This window comes from Nilaparvata lugens, chromosome 5, assembly GCF_014356525.2.
Source record: "Nilaparvata lugens isolate BPH chromosome 5, ASM1435652v1, whole genome shotgun sequence".
NCBI classification, from domain to species: Eukaryota; Metazoa; Arthropoda; class Insecta; order Hemiptera; family Delphacidae; genus Nilaparvata; species Nilaparvata lugens.
In genome coordinates, this window is record NC_052508.1 from 71,725,379 (window position 1) to 71,738,083 (window position 12,705).

A 12,705-nucleotide genomic window follows, 5' to 3' on the forward strand; every position below is an offset into this window, starting at 1 on the left:
TCAAATCGACACTTGTTGATGTCGATTAGGAATTTCAATGTTTGGATGATGTTCTGCTGTTTGGATTTTAGGTTTTACTTTTTAAAAATCTAATTTTGCATTTTTTCATAATTTTATATTGTTTGTCGGCTTGTGATATACAATGAAAAGTTAAAATGTGAAATGGTGGAACTTGATTTAATTGTTTTCATCGAGTGAACAATCACAATTTGTTTTTTGTTAGGTTACTATTTAGGTGAACAATGGCCAGTTCAAGTGCAAATAATTCCGGCCCATCAAATGCGTCCAAAGGAAATGCAGCTATCGAGTGTTTCTCTCCAGAATTATTTGTTGAAACTAGTATGAACTTTTCCTCATTGCCCAAAGAAATTAAAGAAGAGCTATTCACTTCAGAATGTAATGCAGAAGATGATACTACAAACGATGCACAGGTTAATTCTGTAAGAGAATCAGGCGAACATTTCATGTCCAATGAAATAACAACTGAAAATTCAACTCTTGATAATTCAAGTATCAGCACCTCAAATGAAATTGATTGTCCTATTCCGTCTAAGAAACCTAGAATGAAACGCGTTGCAGTTAGGCAATCAAATAGAGACAGAAGAGAGAAAGGAGAGTTTTTCACCACTTACCAAGATATTGTAAAAGACAGGGACAAATTTCGTGATTATTTAGGTATGGAATTTGAAACATTTGAGTTCATTCTGGATAAACTGAAACCCCATTTGACAAAGCAATACACCAACTGGAGTGTAAAGCCAATTGCTGCAGAAGAAAGGCTGGTGCTATTTTTAAGGTTTGTACATATTATAATTAACCCTCAACTAGTTTGGTGTGGTCATTTGACCCCATTGTAATTATTTTTACATTATTAATTCTCTTTCTAGGGCAGCCTGAGCGCTGTCACTCTTTGTATTCACAGTGTCCACCAGACAGTACCAGAGGGTAATAGTGTCATATCTCTGTTGCCTCCCATTAATTTTACGCTCTGAAAACTTGGGGTCAGTTCTGACCCCACCAAACTAGCAAGGTATTTGATCCTAGTTCCTTTAGGAACTATAAGGCCGGTTACAGAACTCGACCGAGCGTCAGTGCGTATGCGTATGTACCATCCTGACCATACGCATCCAAACATCAGTTTTTCTGACTCAAAAAATGGACGCCTTTACAGATTGTTTAATTGCAGCTTATTATCTTCGTAAACGAAAGATTAAAAGATATCAGGTTCACCCTGTGAAAGGATTCTCCTTCTACAGAAGAAAGTTCTTCGTGTCATCACGTCATCGCATTACCTGGAGCACTGCCGGCCAATCTGACAGTGCCGGCTGAAAATACTGACAGTGTACAGTCAGTACATGTATAGCTCCCTACGGCTTCTAAGGAGTGAGGTTCATGCCTACCAGGAGAGGGGCCAGCTGCACCACCACAATACCAGGAGACGGGGCAACATTGACCTGCCCTACTCCAGACTATCGAAAGCACACGAATGCTACCCCTTACGGATGCTAAAAATTTTTAACAGACTGCCAATTTGTGTTCGTGAGCTGGAGTATGGGAAGTTTTGTAGGCTGGTTCGAGAAAAAACTTATCAACTACCCTCTCTACTCATTGAGAGATGATGAGACCAGTGGACTTGTAGACCAGTTTGAGATTGTTTGATGAGTTACTAAGGCAGTCCATCTACAGAGCCACACGAAACAACCTATCTGCGGCCATCTCTCGTTATTTGTGTTTTGATTGTTTTATATTTTGACGAAGTCTGTCTGGCGACTGCCGGTCATGGACTGAATATACTGAATTACTGAATTACCCGATGGTCGCCCAAAGAGCATTTAAAATGGACTTTAGTACCATTACATTCATCATTGCTTGGGGATGAAAATACATTTTTTAAATACCTCAGAATGTCCATCAGAAATTTTGATGAGTTGTTTCGAGCTTGTATTACCATTGGAAATATTTGCAGCCACTTTAAGCTACGGATCATGTAAATGTAGATAACCTAATATTAATAATATATGATTTTTCCAATAAAAAAATTATAAATGAATGAAGAAATGTATAGGAAAACTCTGAATTCATATATGACACCATTGATTGAATTTATTCTTTATGCTATTCAATATCAGCTGATTGTCGGGCGGAGATGTCAGCACATTGGTTATATGGCGATCGGGCTACTGATCAGTACAGCTCTCGAGCTCTGAAAGCTTCTATTTGTTTCAGTAGATTTGTTTCGGTCAGTCGACCGATAGAACGGATGCGCACGAGCAGTGTAAAACGCATAGTACTGACCGTGCGCATGCGTGCCGTCAGTCCTGCTCCGTACGGATACGTGGAATATCTATGGAAAAGGCAAGCGCGACTGACGTACGTACTGACGGTCGATCGAGCTCTATAACCGGCCTAATATGTATAAAATATTGTTGGTGTTTGTAACTTCTGGAAAGTAGTTTTATGTTGACAGTATAATGCCTAGTCCACACGTTGTTCCAGTGGCTGGACCATGCTTGTAAGCTGGCTTGGTCTTGCCATCTACACTGCAATGTGACCAGTGCTCCATCATGATATCCATGGTGTATAGAAAATAATGAAAATGAACACAATAAACTATAAAATTTACACAATAACAATAAGGCATATAAAATCTCAATTGCACAGAACTAACAGGTGACAAACAGGGAACAGCACGCATTAGTTGACAAGTGTGGGTGGGTGGTTTGCCAGCGCTGGCCTTCATTGGTCTTCGGTTGGTCTTCCACAAAAATCGGAGCGATGGCCAATGAAGGCCAGCTCTGGCAAACCACACCCATCTACTCTCTTGCACTGGTCGCTCATTTGTACGCATTGGGCCAACATGTGGATGTGGCATTAGGTTTTCGTTGGTTTTTATTACGGCTGAGAGTGAAAATTTCCTTGAAGTTTCAATACAGCTATTAAAAAACTTGGGATAAAGAAATGAGACGGGGCCGCCGAAAACAATGGATGGACAGGTAGAAGTTCTAGAGACCCTTCATTGGTCACCCATTGTTATTAATGAATTTCAAGATTTTAAGGAGAGGAAAGGAATATTATGGCAGTGATAAGGAGACGAAAGCGGAACTGGCTGGGACACTTGCTGAGGCATGGCGGACTACTTGTGGAGACAATGGAGGGGACTGTGCAAGGAGGGAGGGTGCTGGGATGAAAAAGAGTGAAGTTGGTGGATGATATCAGGGAGGAGGGAAAGTACTCCAAGATGAAGAGAATTGCACAGGACAGAGAGGAATGGAGAAGGAGGAATCATGTTTAGACCTACCCTAGGGCAGAACACTTGAAAAAAAAAAACATTTTCGTGGTCTATTGTTAGGGTTTCCACTCCGAGCAATATATTGGTGGACCAGTCTGGTTACTTGAAGGCACTTTTTTCAGCTGTAAACCAGTGGTAGCATACAGTGATTGAATAAACACACACATTACTGTCGATGACAAGTACAAATTTTGTCAAAATTAACTGGTTTGTAAAGCACACATTGACTTTTGGACGTACATTTTGTTATTAATTCTACGAGATTGAATGGGACTTGACAAACACATGATACACATCGTATGATTGCCAAGATTTGTTCAATCTAATAGATTTTAAAAGGACGCCAAAAAATCGTACGTTCAATAAGTATAGAATTGTCTGTAACACAAGTCAGTCTTTATACAGCTTGTGAGCAAATTGAGTGTCATCAAATGAGCCATCGGGCTCAATACAATAATTAAAAGTACTTGATCACTGATTTACATTCAATAATTGCAGAAAATACAAGTAATAGATGTAAGATGCAAAGTAATAGATAAGTTGGTGCTACCAGCTAGAACTGCCTTCAAGAAAGCACACGGGGACACTAATGAGAGTAATGAAGCGGAATCAGAGGACAGTGAAGTATACTAGTCGAGAGTTAGAGGATGCACCTTTTTGGAACAATAGCCCAGTATACAGGTAGCGCGGCCACGTCTCCTTTCTTTTACCCAAAAACTTCGGGGTCAGTTGAGGGGTCAATAAAGGGGTTTGGTGGAGGGTTAATGAAAGGATTATAGTGAGGTCCACGTTATAATGGCAGTGTTTGTTTAGCAATGGTATTGCTATCCTTATCTATCATTCAACAAAGCTGATAGCACTCTTTCTCACTTTCTCTTTCTTTGATAGCTCTCTTTCTCACTTTGCTCTGTTGCCAGATCGTCTTTTAACAATGTAGAATTAATAATTAATGAAATATTTCATCTTAATTATGAAGTTATTGGAAAATATTATTTCTTGTTTAATTAAATATATATATATAATTGATTAATTTAAACGAAATGAACAAATAATATTACATCAATAAACCTGTATCAGCTACCGTCTATGGAATGCATTGACAAGACAGAGGATCGACAACGTTGTTCTCCTATCTTTCTTCACTGCCATTATAACGTTCTATAGAATGAATAAAGTATAATATCGGGCCACCGAGCTTCGCTCGTAATTTATTTATAAACAACTATTGATAAACACAAAACAATTCTTTAAAATGATTGGGGAAGGATTAACAGGCATAGCCCAAATTGTTTCTTCCACGAATTTTGATTTATATACTAAGTTACAAATAGTCCAGAAAGTAGGTTATGTTCCATACACTTAAATCAGGTTCAATTTTCAGTCCAAACATTTAAAAACAAAAAAGTTCTAATTTAGATTATTTACAAACCAAATTGAATAACAAAATAACACTCATTAATCACTTAAAATTGTCAAATAATGAATAACTTTGAAAATTATGATTATCATGTCATGTCAACAAATCAGATTATTTTGATCAAGTCGATTAAAATTTCTCGATAATATTTCTTGCTGATTGATTACACAGCTGGAAATATTTCTGTCTCTCTCCCATACACGCATCATCTGTTTCGACAGACGACGAAATTATCATCTTTTTTCCAAGGATGAATAATTGTTATCCTTTTCATGTTCTTCAGCGAGTTTTCCCAGGGATGACACCTAGTGCAATCGAATATTTATATCATAAACCTACTATGTTCCAAATTTCGTGAAAATCGTTAGACCCGTTTTCGAGATCCGTTCAACATAAATAACCAGATATACAGAAATTGCTCGCTCAATATAATAGGATAATTTACTTGTAATTATTTTTTGTTTTCACAGTTAAATATTAATCTTCGTCACTGTTGAAACATAATTTCCATGAGTTCTGATTGGACTATTTCTAAAATGAGTTCTAATGATTTCTAAATTGGCCCTGAGGAAGATTGTCAAATCATTCAAGCCATCGAAAAGTCCTGATGTGTATGGAATGTCTGCATTCATGCTTCGTGAGGTGATTGAGGAAATTGTTGATCCACTTGCTGTGGCAGTTAATGATTGCCTGAGGACTGCCATCTTTCCAGACTTCTTGAAAACATCTAGAACCACTCCGGTTTACAAGAAGGGTGACCACCAGAGCCTAAACAGCTACAGGCCTATATCCATCACTCCAATCTTTGGTAAGGTGGTTGAAGCAGTCATCAAGCCCCAACTTGAGGACTTCTTTGAGAGGAATAACCTTTTTTCAACATGCAATTCGGTTTTCGCAGAGGGAGGTCTACTTTTGATGCGGTAAATCGGGTTGCTGAACGGATTGGTTCAGCATTTGAGGATGGTGAATCCCTGGCACTGACTCTTTGTGACCTAAGCAGAGCATTTGACTGCGTTGACCATGGAATTTTGTCTGATAAGCTCCATTACTATGGGATTGTGGACTCAGCTTTGTCTCTATTGAATTCCTACCTGACTGGGAGGGCACAAGTGGTGTCTCTTGGAGGAGCTTCTTCCAGCCCACTTCCTGTGAATTTTGGAGTGCCACAGGGTTCAATACTGGGACCAATCCTATTTATCATAATGATAAATGACTTGGACAACAACGGCTCGACTCTGCTATTTGCTGATGATACGTCCTTATTGTCATCTGGAGTGGACCTACAGCATGTGCTAGAACTGTCAGCAGAGCATCTCCAGTCTTCAACCTCATGGTTCCAGGCAAATCGCTTTCAGTTGAATGAGAACAAGACACTAAACATAATCTGCAGTTTGTCTCGCAGCCTGCCAGCTGAACAGGACCCTGTAAAGCTGTTAGGGTTTGTCTTGGACTCAAAACTGAACTGGGCTGGCCACATCCAACAAGTGACCAGGAGGCTGTCGCGAATTGTTTCTTGTTGCTGAAGCTGAGGGGACATGTGACAGAGGCATATCTGGTAATGACTTACCATGCACTTTTCCACTGCCATATCTCCTATGGTCTGCTCATGTGGGGTCATTCAGCAAGGGTGGTGGAAGTACTTAAGCTGCAGAAACGGGCTGCACGAATTATAACTGCTAGTGAACATCGAGCACACTGCAAGCCCCTTTTTGTAAGACTGGGTATTATGACAGTTGTCAGCCACTTCCTTCTTCTCTGCCTGCTGCATGTCAAGAAGAATCAGCTTGGTTTGTTGACTCGGAATGATGTGCACCATCACAACACTAGGCATCGAGAGCTGCTTGACATCCCGAGGGTACGTCTTCAGAGGTCGCAGGTGTGTTATGGGAGTGCAGCATTACGCTACTTCAATAGACTGCCTGCAGGAGTGAAGCAGTTGGATTTGCGTGATTTTGAGAGAGTGGTGACCGGATTTATGAGAGTCAGAGCCTACTATGAAGTGCGTGAATACATGAGTGATGATCTGACTCAAATTTTAACTACTTAGTCACTTTCTGCCATCTTGATCTTGACTTGAGTATGAAAGTGTTGTTTTTATTGTGTAATGACGCCATCGATCCCACAGATGTGGGTAATGGATGAAGAAGGAGGTATATAAGGTATATAAGGTATATAAAGCACGGCTGAGCATGTGTGAATAGTCCAATTAGAACTAATATTCTCACTGTACCGGTAACTTAGACTTTGGTGAGGTCCACGTTACAATATCAGTGGAAAACGATAGGAGCACAAAATTGCCAAACCTCTGTTCTATCTATGCCTTCTATAGACGGTAGCTGATACAGGTTTATTGATGTAATATTACCTGTTCATTCTCGTTTAAAATAATCAATTATATTATATTGTTCAAGAATTTCATAATATTGAATGAAAAAGACTAACAAATTGTCAAAAAACCACTGATTTATTGATAATTAGAAAGACCGGTTTCGGTTATTACTCCATTGTCAATCTCTGATAAACTGAGAAAACTGAAAGAAAAAATTCATAATAAATTTTCATAATTAAGATGAAATATTTTGTTAATTGATTATCAATTCTATATTGTTAAAAGAAGATCTAGCAACAGAGCAAAGTGAGAAAGAGATAGCGCTATCCGGTTTGTTGAATGATAGACAAGGATAGCAATACCTTTGCTAATCAAACACTGCCATTATAACGTGGACCTCACTAAAGCACTGATATGTGGGAATCGAGCCTTAATTAGTTGTTTCCTGAGTGTATATGGTGAGAAAAAACGTTCTGACAATTTTAATAGATTTTCGTTTCAGCTACGTACGATCTCAACCAAACTTGTTTCATTTTTGAATATTGTGTTGCTTGATCTGATCAATGAATGAATTTATGAATAGATTATCACTCCACAAATAGCTATTTTTACTTTCCTTGCCCTACTACATAGGTAAGGAAAGTATTGCTTTCCAAAAAAATTAAGGTACCCCAATTTCAAGTTTTCTATACATTTCAAGGTCCCCTGAGTCCAAAAACATGATTTGTGTGTGTGTGTGTGTGTGTGTGTGTGTGTGTGTGTGTGTGTGTGTGTGTGTGTGTGTGTGTGTGTGTGTGTGTGTGTTTGTATGTGTGTATGTCTGTGAACACGATAACTCCATTTCTAATTAACCGATTGACTTGAAATTTTAAACTTAAGGCCCTTGTACCATGAGGACCCGACAATAAGAAATTCAATAAAATTCAATCCAATATGGCGGATAATTACTAAAAAAACCATGTTTTCACGATTTTCTCAAAAACGGCTCTAACGATTTTCTTCAAATTTATACCATGGATAGCTATTTATAAGCCCTATCAACTGACATGAGTCTTATTTCTGGGAAAATTGCAGGAGCTCCGTTATATTCTTGAGAAAAATGGCGGATAATTACTAAAAAACCATGTTTTTCACGATTTCCTCAAAAATATCTTGACCGATTTTTTTCAAATTCATACCCTGTATAGTTATTTATCAGCTCTATCAACTGGCATGAGTCTCCGTTCTGAGAAACTGATGGGGGTCCACCCCCATCCTTGAGAAATGGACTTAGTAACCTCCTTCTCGTGCATGAGGTAGGTAGGTAGCGCAGTTCATAAAAAGAACACATAGTCGAGATATTTCATCTGTAGAACAGCTGTTTTGACGACTTTGAAAAAATCCATCGAATTTCACAATTTACACAAGGGAAAAAGTACTCTGAAAAAAATTATACATACACATACACAGAAGTCTGATCGTTGTTTCAAATATGAGCAAGGAAAGTTGTGTGAGTGTACCACACCAGATTTTTATTTCATTTTAATATTTGACACGTACTTGATACTTCTTGTCGTCGTCGCCTTTGATTGAGGGTACCATAGCCGTCGTTTCCTACTACCTAAAAAGTAGTCGTCATCTCTCATCATAATCCCTCTCACTAATTACCCACGCACAAGCCTGAGAGCTTATGTGGGCATCACCCTCAGTATTATTATTATTACAAAGACTGTTCAGAAAACAAAAAAATTAATAGTGGATCATCAATGAAGCCACTTTTAATTTGAATTACATATTATATACATTTTAAATTATTAGCTTGAGATTTAGAAACAGTTGAGTCTCTACTCCTACTGGCGAACAAGTGTTTCACTTATGCCAGTAGTTCTCCACCTCCAGCCGTATTTTACAGATAGATGATATAGATAGCCTATTTAGAATAATAATTATTGTTTTTTTCTGATTGTCACATCTTTGTACTGTTTTTGTGTTTTGGTGAAATAAATTGAATTGAATTGAATATACGCTCGTAAATTAATAATTTAAACACTGTGCCGGTTGCACAACAGCCGGTTAAATTTTAACCGTTATTAATCCCACGAGGACCAATCAGAGAAGCCGTCTTTTCAAAAACGTCTTCTCTGATTGGTTCTTGTAAAATTTATCACGGTTAAAATTCAACTGGCTGTTGTGCAGCCAAGCCTTTAAAAGATATCAATTACCCTTTTATTTAAACTCAACATAACCCATAATCATTAGTGTAAATAGGAAATGTGTAATAATAATAACATACGTATGGCTTTTATTGGTGGGGAGTACCTGACGAAAGTTCCACCTCGCCTGAATATAACATTTAAGCCGTCAATGGGCTTTGAGACAGTTATACTTTAACCGGGACCGACAGTTTAACGTATACATTCGATAACATTGGGTAATACGGCAAGGCAAAACATCCAAAAGGATCTGCCGATATGAATAAATAAGAATTTCGATTCAATAAAAACAATATAAAAATATTGTAGTACCCTTTATTTTTTTTAAAAACTTTAAAATAGTTAAACAACTAGTTTCGACCTTAACTTAGGTAATTTTCAAGTTGAAATCTGGAAATGACCTAAGTTAAGGTCGGAACTAGTTGTTGAACTATTTTAAAGTTTTTAAAAAAATAAAAGGTACTACAAGATTTTTCTATTGTTTTTATTAATTTGTTAAAAAATAGCCCACGTGAGTGAAGTGTTTTTTAAGAATATTTCGATCTATGATTGTGATTATACGCTGCAGAAAATAACTTTCGACTTGGAGGAATATGTAGAGAAGAGAAATGGAGGGAGATCAGCCAATTACTGTGTACTGTGACGGATACATTCATAGAAGCGCAGTTGCCAATTTGTCGATTAGTCAGTCGACTAAAGACTTTCAGAGAGAAAACTCTGTAAATTTAACATGAGCGCTTGAATACGCACTAGAAATTAGAGAATGTTTTAATACCTTCTGCTTCATCGATTACTCACAATTGTGGGATCGATGGCGTAAAAAAATCAAAACACGTACCGTAATTCAACAAAAACTGTTAGGCTCAACTCACTCAGGTCGAGGAGAGACTCGACTCTAGTCGAGAGCATGTTTTTCCAAATGGTGACACTCAGACCAGTCGATTCTAGTCTCCGCGACTGTCACCATTTGAAAACACATGCTCTCCACTAGAGTCGAGTCTCTTCTCGACCTGAGTCGCGTAAGTGTGAGTTGAGACACAGACTTTACAAAAAATAAATATAAGTATATGCTACTGCACTTAAACCAAGATACATACATTTATTTAATTAGATATAATAACGAAATGATATCCTCTACATTACAAACAATAGTTTTAAAATGAAGATTCAATTTATGATCACATGCATAAGTACAGTAGGTGAGGCAAAAACACCGGCAAAAGGAAGATTCCTTGTGCGCCAGTGTGAGTCGTAAATCAGCTTAATCAGGGATGTAATATATAAACTTGAATCTAGCATATGAAGTGTTCGACTTCTGTAAACAGTGTTAATTAAGATGAATTAATAAACCTCAAAACATTCAGCAACTTATTATTCTACTGAATGTTTCATTTTTGGCTGATTATCGATTTAGGTATTACTGGTCAATAGGCATATCTCTACTTGTACAAAAACGAGGTGACTAGAATCGACTGGTCTGACTGTCACCATTTGGAAACACATGCTCTCGACTAGAGTCGAGTCTCTTCTCCACCTGAGTCGCGTAAGTGTGAGTTGAGCCTAACAGTTCAGATGGCAGTGATCCAGTGATTGATGGCAGGTTCAAAACGGCAACATAGCCGCCGTTGTATCCCTACCGCTGTATGCCTTCTCTGCTGCGCATGTCCCTCCCAAGTCAGAAGTTATTTTGTACGGAGTATGATTTTGTTGAACATTCAGAAGGATCTTTGAAGGATTATTTATATTTGAATAAAGATATTTGAATTGAATCTCTCTGCCTATAAGAATTAATAAACATAAAGAAAATAAATAAAAATCCCAGTACCCTTTTTTTAAAATTTTTATCACAACATGTTTCGGTCATTTATGCCATTTATAAAGCAGCAAAATTAAACAGAGATAAAATAATAAACTTAGTCCAATTAGACACCAATAACCCCATTTTTGATAGAATCATGCGAATTTAAACCCAAAATTTACAGTCCTAGTTCATAAAAACATATGAATACACTAACATATGATCAAAATAAGAATCTTCCAGTAGTATTTATTTATTTAATTCATATCACTTGAAAATGGCATAAATGACCGAAACATGTTGTGATAAAATTTTAAAAAAGGGTACTAAGATTTTTATTTATTTTCTTTATATTTATATTACAAGTAGCCCTATACAGGAAAGAGATGAATTAATAAACATTTTGATCTGTGATTGTAATTAATTTTGTTGTTGTGTTGGACAGGTACCTGACAGTCGGCATGTCGTTCTCGTCACTGGCGTCTTCATTCAAGCTGGGCTGCAGTACGGTGAACAAGGTCATCCTAGAGACGGCGGAGGCGGTCTGGACCGAGCTTCAGCCCCTCTACATGCCGGTCCCCTCGGCGCTGGGCTTCAAGCACGTGGCCGACGAGTTCGAATCGACCACCGGCTTCCCGCACGTGCTGGGGATCATCGACGGCAGACACGTCCGAGTCAAGTGCCCGGACAACCCCGAGTCGCTGGCTGAGAAGAGCAACTACTCAGTAGTCCTGCACATCATCGCCGGCGCCAACTGCAGGATACTGTTGACCGATGTCGGCTGTTTCGGGAAGCACGGCTGGGAGTGGTCGTTCACGGAATCGCCGCTCTACCGGCAGATCAAGTACCTCAAAATCCCCGCACCTACAGTACTCTCCAACAGTGACAACGTCAAAGCACCGTACGAGTTCTTGGGGGCGGAAAACTATCCGCTCCTCAACTTCGTCCTGCGCCCCTACTCCAAACGCGACTACACAAAGGACCCCTGGAAGTCTGAGTTCAACAATCAGTTCGAGAAAACCTTCCAGATCTGTGATCGTACGTTTGATATAATGTTCTCGCATTGGAAGTTCATGTGGAATTCGGTCACTTCGAACCTTACTAGTATTGCCACCATTATGAAGTCCACCTGTGTGCTCCACAATCTCCTGTTGGCTCGGGAGCCGGACTACATGAATGTGCAAAAGGAGACAGTGAAAAAGATGAGCTTTCGACTGAGGAAGCCGGGACTTTCTAATTTGACAGCTCGTGAACGACGACATATTTTTGGCCGATATTTTGCGGACAGCCTCCATATTTCGATACCGGCAACGACTGAGCCAGTGGAAGAACAACAAGAACACTGATAACTTATAGTTCTTTTTTTGTTCGTTGGGGCCAGAAGCTCTCCGACTGGCTTATTGGATCACGCCTGAAAATACGCTTAATGTGGTCTGGCCCTTAATATCACGCCTGAAAATACGCTTAATGTGGTCTGGCCCTTAATATATCCAAGTTGATAGAAGATAACGTCTGAGACGTTATAGCTCTAATAACTTTTATTTAATAGCCCTTATAACTTATAGCTCTTTTTTGTTCGTTAGGGCCAGACCACATTAAGCGTTTTTCAGATGTTTTTAGAGCCTCATTTTCCGCTACAGGGAACGACTGAGACGTTGGAAGAACAAAAATAAAACTGAT

At 38.7% G+C, this 12,705-nt stretch overlaps 1 protein-coding gene across 2 annotated transcripts; it reads left to right on the forward strand.

Moving 5' to 3' along the window:
- Positions 1-3: 3 nt before the first annotated feature.
- On the forward strand, positions 4-12,705 carry LOC120351507. 2 transcript variants are annotated; one of them, XM_039429227.1, is made up of 3 exons: positions 4-796; positions 11,471-12,374; positions 12,584-12,705. In XM_039429227.1, exons 1-2 carry the CDS (start codon positions 243-245, stop codon positions 12,369-12,371), a joined length of 1,455 nt encoding a protein of 484 aa, XP_039285161.1. In that variant the 5' UTR covers positions 4-242; the 3' UTR covers positions 12,372-12,374; positions 12,584-12,705. The 2 variants fall into 2 exon arrangements, with proteins under 2 accessions (XP_039285161.1, XP_039285160.1); XM_039429226.1 differs by having other exon boundaries at positions 11,471-12,381; positions 12,591-12,672.